The 13,770-nt window shown below is 41.4% G+C and overlaps 1 protein-coding gene across 2 annotated transcripts in view; it reads left to right on the forward strand.

Annotated features, from left to right (window-relative positions):
• ITCH (itchy E3 ubiquitin protein ligase) overlaps window positions 1–13,770 on the forward strand; it is a 62,724-nt gene that overhangs the window by 39,964 nt on the left and 8,990 nt on the right. For both annotated transcript variants that reach the window (XM_058175370.1, XM_058175371.1), the window contains exons 15-22: window positions 6,677–6,748; window positions 6,925–7,013; window positions 8,126–8,285; window positions 9,426–9,559; window positions 10,340–10,480; window positions 11,225–11,345; window positions 12,321–12,425; window positions 13,609–13,705. In XM_058175370.1, the coding sequence (XP_058031353.1) occupies window positions 6,677–6,748; window positions 6,925–7,013; window positions 8,126–8,285; window positions 9,426–9,559; window positions 10,340–10,480; window positions 11,225–11,345; window positions 12,321–12,425; window positions 13,609–13,705 (919 nt within the window). The remainder of the gene's footprint in view (window positions 1–6,676; window positions 6,749–6,924; window positions 7,014–8,125; window positions 8,286–9,425; window positions 9,560–10,339; window positions 10,481–11,224; window positions 11,346–12,320; window positions 12,426–13,608; window positions 13,706–13,770) is intronic.

Below are 13,770 nucleotides of genomic sequence, written 5' to 3' on the forward strand. Positions count from 1 at the left end.
TCTCTTGCGTTGTTGCTTAGGTGTCATTTGAGTCTCTGTTTATTCTTTGATGTTATAAATCTTAAAGGTCAGCCATCTGGTTACAAAGTCCTCTCTTGAGCTGTCTTGCAATCGCAAAGACATATCCATCTTCCTTGGAACTGTCCTGAGATCACAGAAACATTTCCATCTTGTATTTCTTCCTCTGCCTCTAGATGTCAGTCTTTAATCTACAGTTACAATCCACAGTTAGCAAAGTATCCATTTTGTTTCTGTAGCACCACACCTTTTCTTTGTTTCAAATTGTTTCCTTTTTTCCAGATTTATCCCGTTATAGTAATTTCTTTATATTCCTTTAAATCCAAATTTATAGAGAATAGAGGAGCTTGGAGGTATTCAATTAAGATCAATTTAAAATCTTCTTTAAATCCTTTTTTTTCTTACTTCTTCCTCTTACATATAATCTTGAAGTAATTGATAAAAATTCCAAAATTCTCCAAATTAGTTATAAAAAAACTTATTTTCCTCTATTTAATTGGGGATCTAGACTTCAATTCCAAGCCCACTTTTGTCAGAATTTAGGTATTGTTTCATTTATTTCCTTCCATTTTCACTTCCTGTTTAATTTAGCCGCTGTTTCACAATTATTCTTTTAAGGCTTGTGTCAAAATTACTCAAATTGCCTCTTCATGAGCTGGTATTAACTCACCCAGCTTCAATATCTTGTTCAGTATTTCGCTTTATCCTCCTGCCCATTCTTGTGGCCATCCCGACTTTGGGCAGCTGATGGTGGCTGCGATCCTCCTCGCTGGGTCAAGGGAAAAAAGCCGGAGCTGCAGGGAATTTGTAACTTCCCTGTTTGCTCCGGTGGCTCCCTCATTCTTCGCTGCCTCTGCAGGGCAGCTATGGTCCGAAACGGACCCCCATATTGAGGGGGTTTTCTGCGCTCACCCCAGAGCTTTCGGGATTTGCGACCATTCTGTCGCGACGCTGGCCATGCCTCCCTGCTCCACAACATTTGTTGATGACTCATTAAAGCAACCTGTTGGTCACTATTAAAACAGCCTTGTCTTTTTCTCGTTTGTACAGTTGCTTGAAGAGGCATCCATATTTTGGAATCAAATTTGAAATATTCACAGTGCTAATTATTACTGAATTTATGAATACTGTAAACACCAATGTGATTAACATATTTAATTAAACTTAATTAAATTTAATTTAATTTAACATATTTAATATTTAAAATTCTCTAAGCGCATGCGCGAGATGGCGTCCAACTAGATGCAGCGGGGGGATGGCAAATCTCCCCTATCCAGTTTTTGGTAGGGAGGGGGCTTTCTGACAACTTAGCCCCCCTTCCCAGTTGGGCGGAACATCATGCCAACCCGACAAGGGGGTTTTTACCCCCCCTCGTGGAGTTTCGGCTGGCTTGTGAGGCAAGAACGCGACCGCCGGCTTACCCAGCATGTTTGGGGCGGCAGCCGGCATTTTCCGTCGTTTGCTTCTTTTGGCGGTAGCAGAGGCCGTGGGCGGGAGCATCCAGCGCCCGGAGTGCCCGAGGAGGATTTTCCCCCTCACAACTGGACGGAGCACCGTGTCCAGTGGGGTGGAACATCATGGGACATCGTGCCAAGCCAAGGAGGGGTTTTCGGCCCCCGGGAGGAGTTTCGGCTGGCCGGTGGGACGAGGGCGTGGCCGCCGGCTTGTCCTGCATGTTTGGGGCGGCGGGCGGCATCTTCATCGTTTTTCCCTTTGGTGATGGCAGAGGCGGCAACGTTCGACGCCTGGGGCACCAGAGGCAGTTTTTTCCCCTGGGGAGCACTTGACAAGACAGAGATCCGAGGAGATTGCGCTTTGGAGAGGGAGTGGAGGTGTGGAGGCATTCTCGGCCTGTTGGGGGATGCGGATGTAGGCCCCGCTAACTGGATTGGGGGCGGTGGCCAGTGCCTGGCCGTTTTTCGGCGGTTGGCAGTGGCAGCGCCTGAAGAGGGGTTTATTCCCCGAAAAAGAACACGGTTAGTTGGGGCGAGGCGTGGGTTTGGACTCCGGCCCCCACGGACTTGACGGGGGTGTTGGTCGCCATGTCTGCCACTTTCCGCCGGCGGCGGCAACTGTGAATGGCGGCGGCGGTAGTGGTGGAGGGACAAGGGCGCCTCCCCCCCCATGGAGTCTTTGAAATCGGCTGATGCATGGGGAGGTGCCCCCCCCTCCCCCCCGCCACTTCGGTGTCGGAGGTGGTGTGGTGTTGACGGCGGTGATGGTAACGCCGTCTCCCCCCCCCCCCATGGCCTGTTTAAGGCCTATTTTATTGTCATCTTTGTCATCATGCACTTTTACTCTCCACTTTTTGGATTATTTCCATCTCTTGAACATCTTTGGACCATCTCTTCTCACCCTCGGACCATTACACTCTTGTCTCCCGGTTTGAGACCTACCATGTAGTATTACATCTGCATTACCATCGTATTTAAAGACTGGTCTGGGACTGGATTTGGCCATCTCTATATATTTCCGAGATGTATCTAACGACGCAACTTCTCAGTCTGCGAGATTCCCCCCTCTCGCGGACATGGCCCTCTACGTTATCGAAGGCCTACCTTGATGACAGATTTTGGAATCCCGAGAGGTGGCATGCGGCTAATAAGAGGCTTAGGGGTTTTTTAAATTCGTGTTTTACTAAACTTTTAAATAAATCATCTACGGGGAGGGAAGGATTTTTAAAGGGTGGGTTGGGGAGGACACCCACGGAGGGGTAGGCTGGTCCCTGCTAGAGTTCCTGATTTGGAGGTTCTTGATACGGAGATAGTTATGGAGGTTAAAACTCAACCATTTATGGGTATGTCTCCCTCCGTAAGAGGGAGGGGCAGATATGGCGGAAGCGGGGGCTCATATCATGTTCGGGGAATACGCTCTCGCTGTTTGCAAGCGATTGCGTGCTCCGGGCCCCCAAGCTTGCCTCGTTCCCCAAGTGGCTATGCCTCCAGGAACCTGGACCTTCGGTTGATGCTATGCAATGCCAGGTCCGTCGTGAATAAAGCCCCCCTCATAGCCGATCTTATTCAAGGGGGGGGCGGACCTGATGGGCATTTCGGAGACCTGGTTGGACGCAGAAGGGGGGGTTCCCCTTATCGAGATGTGCCCACCAGGTTTCCAGGCATTCCATCAACCGAGGGCAGGGGAGGGTGGGTAGTGGTTGTCATTCACAAGGGTCTAGAACCGAGGGAGGTCACTGTCCCGCAGATAGCCGGTTGTGAAACCCTTTTGGTAAAGTGGGGCCGTGGGGTACAGGTGGGCATGCTGGTTACGTACCTGGCTCCTTGCTGCGTGGCAGCAGCCCTGCCCGAGTTATCGGAGATGATAGCCGGGATGGCGGTTGAGACCCCCAGACTTATGGTTATGGGGGATTTCAACTTGCCGTCGGTGGGCGAATCGTCGATGGCAGCTCGGGAGTTCATGGCTTCCATGGCGGCCTTGGACCTGACCCAGGTAGTTAATGGTCCCACCCACACTGGGGGTAACACTATGGACCTGATTTTTGTCTCGGGACAGTAGCTAAATGATCTGGATTTAGGGGAACTAATTGTTAAGCCCGTGTCATGGTCAGATCATTTACTCCTTCAGCTAGACTTTCTAACCGCTGCACCCCGCCGCAGGGAGCCGGAGCTGGTTCGATGGTTCCGTCCCAGGCGCCTGATGGACCCGGAGAGGTTTCTGACGGAGCTTGGGCCGTTTCCTGGGGAATTAGCCCACAACTCGGTCGAAGAACTGGTGGCTGCCTGGGAAGGGGCGGCCACCGGGGCTTTGGACCGAGTCGTGCCTTTGCGGCCTCTGACCCGGCACCGAACTCGCCCAGGTCCTTGGTATAACGAGGAGTTGAGGGAGATGAAGCTCCGGAAAAGACGCCTAGAGAGTGTCTGGAGGTCCAGCCGCACCGAATCCGACCGAACACTAGTTAGGTCTTGTATTCAGACCTATCTAGTGGCGATAAAAGCGGCGAAATATACCTATTTCTCTGCTCTTATCGCATCGGCAGATAACCGCCCAGCCACCCTGTTTAGGGTGACCCGCTCCCTGCTCTCGCAGGCGGCTCAGGAGGACCCCTTGCAGGGGCGTGCTGAGGATTTTGTACAGTATCTGTCCGATAAAATCACTCGGATCCGGGACGGGCTGGACACTGATTGGATAGATCCGGGCGAGGGGACGGGGGCAGGTCTTGTGGATATTACTTGGGCTGAGTTCGATCCTGTGACTCCTGACGACATGGACAGGTTGTTGGCTAGGCTGAATCCCACCACATGTTTATTGGACCCGTGTCCCTCCTGGTTGGTACTGGCCACACGGGAGGTGACACGAGGCTGGCTCCTAGGAATTATCAACGCCTCCTTGTTGGAGGGCACCTTTCCCGCCGCCCTGAAAGAGGCGGTGGTGAGGCCCCTCCTCAAGAAGCCTTCCTTGCACCCAGCTGTATTGGCGAACTATCGTCCAGTCTCCAACCTTCGCTTTTTGGCGAAGGTTGTTGAGAGTGTGGTGGCATATCAGCTTCCCCAATACCTGGAGGAAACTGTCTTTCTAGACCCGTTCCAGTCCGGCTTCAGGCCTGGTTACAGCACCGAGACGGCTTTGGTTGTGTTGGTGGATGACCTCTAGAGGGCTCGGGACAGGGGATGTTCCTCTGTCCTGGTCCTGTTAGATCTCTCAGCGGCTTTTGATACCATCGACCATGGTATCCTGCTGTGGCGGTTGGAGGGATTGGGAGTGGGAGGCACCGTTTATCGGTGGTTCTCGTCCTATCTCTCTGACCGTTCACAGACGGTGTTGGCAGGGAGGCAGAGATCGACCTCTAGGTCCCTCACTTGTGGGGTGCCTCAGGGGTCGGTTCTCTCGCCTCTCCTGTTCAACATCTATATGAAGCCGCTGGGTGAGGTTATCCGTGGTTTTGGAGTGGATTATCATCTGTACGCTGATGATACTCAGCTGTACATTTCCACTCCAAACCACCCCAATGAAGCTGTCGAGGTGATGGACCGGTGTCTTGAAGCCGTGCGGGTCTGGATGGGGAGGAATAGGCTCTAACTTAACCCTACCAAGACAGAGTGGCTGTGGGTTCCGGCGTCCCAGTACAGTCAGCTTACGCCTTCGCTGACTGGGGAGGGGGGTGAAGTTCTGACCCCCAGGGGAAGGGTGCGCAACTTGGGCGTTCTCCTGGACGATCGGCTGTGTTTAGAAGAACATTTGACAGCTGTTGCCAGGGGAGCATTTTATCAGGTGCGCCTGATGCGCCAGTTGCGCTCCTTTCTTGACCGGGACTCCTTACGCACGGTCACTCACGCCCTCATTACCTCTCGCCTGGACTATTGCAATGCTCTCTACATGGGGCTCCCCTTGAAGAGCACCGGGAGGCTCCAGCTAGTCTAGAATGCGGCTGCGCGGGTAATTGTGAGAGCATCACATTGCTCCCATATAACACCTATCCTGCGCAGCCTGCACTGGCTGCCGGTAGCCTTCCAGGTGCAATTCAAGGTGTTAGTGCTCACCTTTAAAGCGCTCCATGGCTTAGGACCGGGCTATTTACGAGACCGCCTTCTGCCACCAATCGCCTCCCAACGACCTGTGCGCTCCCACAGAGCGGGCCTGCTCCGGGTGCCATCAGCCAAACAGTGTCGGCTGGTGACCCCCAGGGGGAGAGCCTTCTCTGTGGCAGCACTGACCCTATGGAATGAGTTACCTCCTGGATTACGCCAACTTCCCGACCTCCGTACCTTCAAGCGGGAACTGAAGACTCTGCTATTCAATCGGGCGGGACTAGCCTAAATATTATTTTAATTTGATTTTAGTTTAATTTAGTTTTAATTGAATTTTAAATTGTATTTATTTATAATTTTATATTTTAGGGTTTTATATCGGTCTTTTGACCGTTTTTAGTTTTAAATTGGCCGGTTAAATATTTCATTTTAAATGTATTTTAAATTCAGTGTGTACCTATGTGTTTTAATTTGGCTGTACTATGGCTGAGTCCTTCGGGAGAAGGGTGGTCTAGAAATCAATCAAACAAACAAACAAACAAATAAATAAATAAATTAAATAAATTAAATAAAAAAATAAATTAAATAAATAAAATAAAAAAATAAAAAAAATAAAAAAAAAAATAAAACATGTTAATGGAGAAATTACAGAATTGGCATGTCACCTTTTTTCCAAAAGATTACACAGTAATACTTTGTATTCAGATCACTTGGCCATGAAGATAGCAGTGTTTCTTTATAGTGAGTTCACTATTTATCCTTTGCATTATGGATTTGCCTTGTTGGAGGATAACCCTCATGAGTTACATTTCTTCTGTGACTGTAGACCAACTTGTCACATCTTTCCCTGCACTTATGAATTATAATTTTGTTTACAATTAAGATTTTCTTGATTATCAACTTGTTAAATTTTCATATATTCAACATTGCCTGTATGTGTATTTTATCAGATGAACTATGTGAGCATAAAATAAATGCAAGAAGCTTTCTTATTTTGTAATAAGAAAATTGCTGGGTATGAACATAAAGTGCCTCCTATTCAGGATAAGTAATTAATTTGTTCACAGTTCCTGCTAAGAGTGTTTGAGAGAGTGAGTTCCTGCTGAGAGTGCAATATGTTTGTAATTATGATTATCTAACATGTTTGTTTTTCAAATGTATTTCTTACATTTTAGCAACTGTCTATGCCCCAACATATAAAAATAACAGTGAGCAGGAAAACACTGTTTGAAGATTCATTTCAGCAGGTAAATGAGCAGAAATTTTTGAAACTAAGTAATAATATTTTTTTCTAAAATTATTTGATCAGCATTTTTTCCTAATTTCAATTTGTGTCGCTGCCTTACATGTGCTTTAATCTGAATACTATGTGAATAACTATTAACATTCTAAGTAACATTTGGTGTTTTTTTTCCGTGTGAAGATAATGAGCCTCAGTGCCGTGGACCTACGAAGACGCTTGTGGGTCATTTTCCCAGGAGAAGAAGGCTTAGATTATGGAGGTGTTGCACGGTAGGTATGACTTAATTTATAAAACCCATAAAACTGTAAAATTTTGCTGTAGAAAGTTGCTTAGGAAATCTGAATTCTTTTTTCATTATTGCCTCTTTTATGTTAAAAAGCTTTTTTTAATGCCCTCTGTAAAATACATACTGTATAGTATATGTAAAGTATATACTTTAAGGTTCAAATTTAGTTATATTTTCTGTAAACTCACGAAAAACAGAGATCTAGAATTATAACAACTAAATCTTCAGTTTTGAATTCTGTGCTAAAATATTATGATCTTTGGATCCAGTTCAGTATTTGATCTGTTAGAAATTTGAGAACAGTTGGAATTGTTGCTAATTTAAGAAGCTACTAGCATGCAAAAATTTATTTCAGTGCAGTATTAATCCATAGTTCCAGGTTACAGCTCATTCAATCATCCTTGCCTACTCTTCAGATCATAAAATGTTTCTTGTAAAGCCAAATACATAAGCATATCACCTATCTGCATGAACTTCAATCTTGGAATTAAATACCTTGAAAAATCAACGTCAGGATTATGATTTTGTAAACTAAAATATATTAGATATTATACAACAATTTGGATATCATTAATTTTGTTCAGTACTCTTAAGCTGTGCAATGGTTAATAGCAATACATAGAGATTTCAAGAGTAGTGACTGAAATAAAGAGTAGCGATGAAAATAAAACTAACAGCACTAGGCGTTGAATAAGGTTCAACAGCATTCAAGGGGGGTTGGATTTAGTCCATTTGTGACTACATAGAGACTCTAGGCTGATTCCTCTTTTGACTCCTCCCCTACTCCTCCCCTTCTTCTCTTACAAATTTCATCCAAAAGCTGAACATGGTAAATTACTTGTTATTGATACCTGAATTGCAGTTAGACATCACTGAATAATGATGTCTCTTTGTTATGACCTGGTCTAGTAGATGCAAGATTTGTTGAAACTCATGGCATAGATGCAAAAACAAAGGCATATTCAAGCTTCTTAGTGTTTTTAGGTATTAACACCAAAGAAATGTATACACAACTGTCTAAATTTTATGTTTGTTGTGTGTGTGCATGTAATTTTTTTTTGTGGTGTTGACTGTGAGTTCTTTATGTGGTTTCAGGGAATGGTTCTTTCTATTGTCGCATGAAGTGCTGAATCCAATGTATTGCCTGTTTGAATATGCAGGGAAGGATAACTACTGCCTACAGATAAACCCAGCTTCTTACATCAATCCAGATCATCTGAAATACTTCCGCTTTATTGGTAGATTTATTGCTATGGTGAGTTCAGTGCATGAAATAATACTCATAACACATTTAAAATATTATAAAAACCACATAGCAAAGCTGATAATGGTTAATTCTAGAAGACGAGATTTTCTGTCCATTTTCTTACTTTTAAAATAGGACACAGACCTTATGTAAATATATAATTGGATACAGGAAAACCAAATTGGTAACCTTGACAGCAGTAATCTTTCTTGTGTTCCATTCAGTGTTTTATATTTGAATGCTCAATATATTTAAAAGCCTGCCAAGCTTTTAATTTTGCGATTTCTTTTAATACCTGGTAAAAAGAAAAACATTGCCTTGATAAAAAATCTGTCGCAAATCTTGGATAAGAGTGCTATTAGAATAATCATTTTTTTCTGAATTTACTCTGAAATGTTCTTAAAAAAACTTGAAATTATTATAGGCTGCCATATGCTTTGTTAAAATAGGCTATAGATTTTTGTTGTGTTTACATGAAATTGTAGAGATGTTTTCGTACCTTAAACGTATCTAAATTATATTGACTTGCATGTTCTGATAACTGACCAAAGTTAAATTATTCAGCATTGTTCACTGGATTAGATAACCATGGGCTGATTATAGAACAGATCACAAACCACCGTACCTATGTACAAGTTCCAAATCAAGTTATAGCAGAAGAACAAAGTCAACCAGTTTCCACAGTATGACCTCCTGTTTTTAGCCTTCATTTTCAAGGAAAACATACAGAATCTCTTTAACATCTTTAAAATCATTGATTGGAAAACAGAGGAATTACTCAATGAGATAGTTGTTAAGGTGAACATGAAAAAAATTGCCAACGAGGGGGGGGAAACAAAAGAAAGAAAATTGAGACAATAATTGTAGTTTATATTCCATTGTGAACCAGTGTCAAGGTTGACTCAGCCTTCCATCCTTCTAAGGTGGGTAAAGTGAGGACCCAGATTGTTGGGGGCAATATGCTGACTCTGTAAACGGCTTAGAGAGGGCTGTAAAACACTGTGAAACAGTATATAAGTCTAAGTGCTATTACTATTGCTATTCCTTTCATGAAATTTTCTTTCAAATGGTTAAGAGTAGCATAGGCTTCAACTCAGATATGCAAAGTGCAACTAATGTAAGATAAGGAATACTTTCTATCCTTTTCAGGCATTGTTCCATGGAAAATTTATAGACACAGGTTTCTCCCTACCTTTCTACAAACGTATCCTTAATAAACCAGTTGGATTAAAAGACTTGGAATCTGTAGATCCTGAATTCTACAATTCCCTCATCTGGGTTAAGTGAGTTTCTTATTTCCACTTTTTGAATATTATCTATGCAAATAAATGTCTAAATATTTGACCAAATTAGTAAATATTTAACTCTTACTAAAAACTTGTACTGCTATTCACATTTGAATGTATATTTTAATAGAAATATTTAATTTGTTTATTCAATATATGTAGCCACCCATCTCATGTGTGACTCTGGGTGGCTCAGTAGCTACATATCTCCATGGGATCCCCAGGCCTGATAGTAGAACCATGTCTTTGGGATCCTCCGAAAGGCCAATAATATTTCATGAAGTTCAAATATTTAGACAGATTGATACTTCTAATTTTGATAGCCTGTAGATTTTAAATCAGGTGATAAGTTGTGATAAAACAGGATACGCCACTCTGTGCCAAATAAACCCTCAACATTCGGGGGGAGGGGCTCTATGCCAACATCAAAATGTATCATTGATTTTCATTGACGTTGTTTCAAATTTTGAAAGATTTAGGAGTTAGATGCATTGATCCTCCATTGGGCTCAACACAACTAGTTTGTATTTTTTTTAACTTAACATTGTCAAAATGTTGACTACATTAATGGTTGTAATGGCATTGTGCCAATCTCATTTCACTGGTAATCTTCAGAGAATAATATAAAAAGGAAGCATGGCTCACAGCTTCAGAAAAAGATTTCTGATTTTAAAGCTATGAATTATAGTCCTAAGCATGATATTGTTTATTGTCAGAGTATCCATCGTAAAAAAATATTTTAGTAATTAATCACACCACATGGTATTGATTTTGTAGGGAAAACAATATTGAAGAATGTGGCCTAGAAATGTATTTCTCAGTTGATAAAGAAATTCTAGGTGAAATAAAGAGCCATGACTTGAAACCCAATGGTAGCAATGTCCTTGTTACTGAAGAAAATAAAGAAGAATATATTAAGTAAGTTCAAAATTATTTTTAAGTATTTTTTAACCATAATTTTTATTGGATTCAAGTTGCTATTCTCTGATTAGGTCTCTTTTCATTCATGCATAGAACTTGGACGGAGTAGAACTGCTGGAGGGGAGGAGATTTTTTTTCATCAATTTCATTTTTCTCTTTCATGCTATTCTGCAGAGTTGTTATGGGGAACTTGTGTCTTTAAACTACAACTTCCATCAACCATTACCATTGGCCATGCTATCTGGGATTGTAGAACTGTAGTTGACAATTTCTAGAGCATCACAAGTTTCCTACTCTTTTTTCAGAGCTCCGATCAGCTAATATATGAGAGAAAATGAGACAAACTCCCTGCATTTTTGGATTACATTTCAGTGTGTGTCCAAGGGCCACGTATGTAATGCAGTTGGCCCATGTGTGCCTTAATCTTCTCCATAATCCCAGAAAAAGTCTCTTGTCCAAATTGCAGTTCACTAGAACTATATACGGTAATTGAATATAACAGACTATCTGTCCTGCTTGAAGCGCACAAGGCTGGAAGTTAATAATGTCCTTTTGCCATGGTGGTAACACTTCAGCTACATGTTCTGCAAGATTATATATTCCTTTGTTCTTGTGTACTATCTTTTCAAACAGTGAATGACTTCAAATTCCTATAATTGTTCATCATTTAATTAATATTATAATTCATCTGACTCAGGATGTATTGGCTGTTGTCATGTGAGTGTATATTTTCTTTTCAAGGCTGGTAGCAGAATGGAGGCTTTCCCGGGGTGTAGAAGAGCAGACGCAAGCTTTCTTTGAAGGATTCAATGAGATTCTATCACAGCAATACTTACAGTACTTTGATGCCAAAGAGCTGGAGGTAGACCTTTAAACCTGCAATTTAGACAAAAACTTCAGTTCATAGGACTGATAACTCAAGGGACGGTTTATTTATTTATTACATTTATATGCCACCCATCTCACTATCCAAAGTGATTCTGGACAGCTACTGTTGCTACTGTTAAAGGCTACTGTACTTTAAAATCTGGGCTACCAAATTTTAGCAAACGTTTTAGTTTCCTATGTTACTGCTGGAATGGGGAGAGTTTCGGACCACTATTGCAACCTGTCAATTTTAACCAGACAAGCTGCAGATTAATTTTAGGACACTTCCACATGCCATCCCTTTTACTCTCTCATCTCTCAAAAGCAGTCCGAAGCTAATCCAGCATCCTTGAAAAAGAACACAATCTCCCCTGTTTACCAGCTATACAGTGTAAAAATAGCCTTCAAAAGTTTATTCTGATTTCCTCCTCACATCCATGGTTTTATTTTGTATTGTATGGCTGACTGCCTGGTACTTTCCTAAATAGAATGTCTGAAAAGCTATTAAACTAGAAGTTCTTTTCTTTTCTTTTTCTTTTTTTTGCATGTTTGCATTTTAAGTACTGTAATAGCAAATTGGATAGATCTTTAGTAGCTGAAAGTTAGAGGGAGAAGGAAAAGACTGATGGACAATGCAGAAATCATCATCATTGAGACATCTGTCTTGCGTCTAAAATCTAAGCTATCTGTAGCTTCTCCATTTTAAATGAGGACTAGTATTAAAAGTCACTTGGAATGAACTGCAGCAGAGCTGGAAATAAATTGTATAAGATTTGATCCATAAACAGCACAAAACCTTGTTTTGCAGCCTTTTTTTATTTGCGAAAAGAATTGTATTCAGTACTTCACCATAGCTTAAGTTCTTTTTTTTTTCCTGTGCATTGAAAATCATGGCAAATAAATACTGTACATTAATCAGGCCTTCACTTGTGTTGTATTTCTCTAACCTTTTACCCCTCCCCCTCCCCAGGTGCTTTTATGTGGAATGCAAGAAATTGACCTGACTGATTGGCAAAGACATACAATCTACCGGCATTATACCAGGACAAGCAAACAAATAGTGTGGTTTTGGCAGGTTTGTAATGCTTGAGTAACATCATTTATCTATCTATTTTTCTATCATCTAACTCAGGGTTATCAAACTCCGGCCCACAGGCCGGCTGCATCACATGTTGGCCACGCCCACTCCTGATTTAGCAAAGGGGAAAAAACGTTCCAATATGTCACGTGACTCTACTGTGACGACATTTGACACCCCTCATCTAACTGTATCTGTCTCCATCCATCCATCCATCTATCTATCTATCTATCTATCTATCTATCTATCTATCTATCTATCTATCTATCTATCTATCATCTCTATCCTGCTTTATTATTTTTATAAATAACTCATGGTGGCAGACATTCCTAATACTTCCTCCACTTCCTATTTTCCCAATAATCCTGTGATGTGTTCATTCCTAAGGAGGGACTAGAATTCAGTTTCTCACATGGTAATTTTACTGACGATTAAACTGAGAACGTAAAATCCACTTCAAATATTTAAATAATATTCCTCTTAAGTTAAATTATATTGTCTTCATATTTCCAGATGTGAAGCCAAGTTTGTCTTTTGCAACAAGAATACTTTTTAATATTATTTTATTATGGTATAAATTTAAGATTATGTTTGTTGTCTGAACATCAGGTAATGTATTCAGGCAAATATTTCAATAAATAGTCTTAGGGTTTAATAATTTTGCTGTAATCTTTTCGTAGTGTTCCATTACAAACAAGCTAAAATACCAAGGTGAAAATTTATTGTGTACTTTATATTTAAAGTATTTTCTTTTTTAAAAAAATATTGGATTTTTATACATTTTTGCATCAGTCTTGATTCCTGACAATTACATAGATAAATCCTTGCAGTATTTTTGAGAAGTGGTTTACCATTGCTGCCTTCTTAACACTAAGTGAGAATGACTGGCTGAAAGTCACCCAACTGGTTTCATTCCTAGGGTAGAACTAGAACTCACGGACTCCTAGTTTTTAGCCCAGTGCCTTTAAGTACTACTCCTAACTGGGTCTCAAATTTAAGACCATAATGAAATTATAGAAATATTTAATATTTCCATGTAAACATTTCAGTTTGTATTGCAAATAATTAAAAGTTATTCTTGATTTAAGAGTTATTTTGATATATTCAGCTATGGCTGTGAACACTTCGTGAATTGGCATCAGATATTGCAAATTGCTTTAAATGATCTATTTTATTTCAGTTTGTAAAGGAAATAGATAATGAGAAGAGAATGAGATTACTACAGTTTGTTACTGGAACATGCCGATTGCCAGTTGGAGGATTTTCTGACCTCATGGGTAAGCACAATTATGTGAGCTGGATTAGCATGGTTTGATATTGTTTGGGCATAAGCTCAAGTCAT

Source organism: Ahaetulla prasina, chromosome 3, assembly GCF_028640845.1.
Source record: "Ahaetulla prasina isolate Xishuangbanna chromosome 3, ASM2864084v1, whole genome shotgun sequence".
Lineage (NCBI taxonomy): Eukaryota > Metazoa > Chordata > Lepidosauria > Squamata > Colubridae > Ahaetulla > Ahaetulla prasina.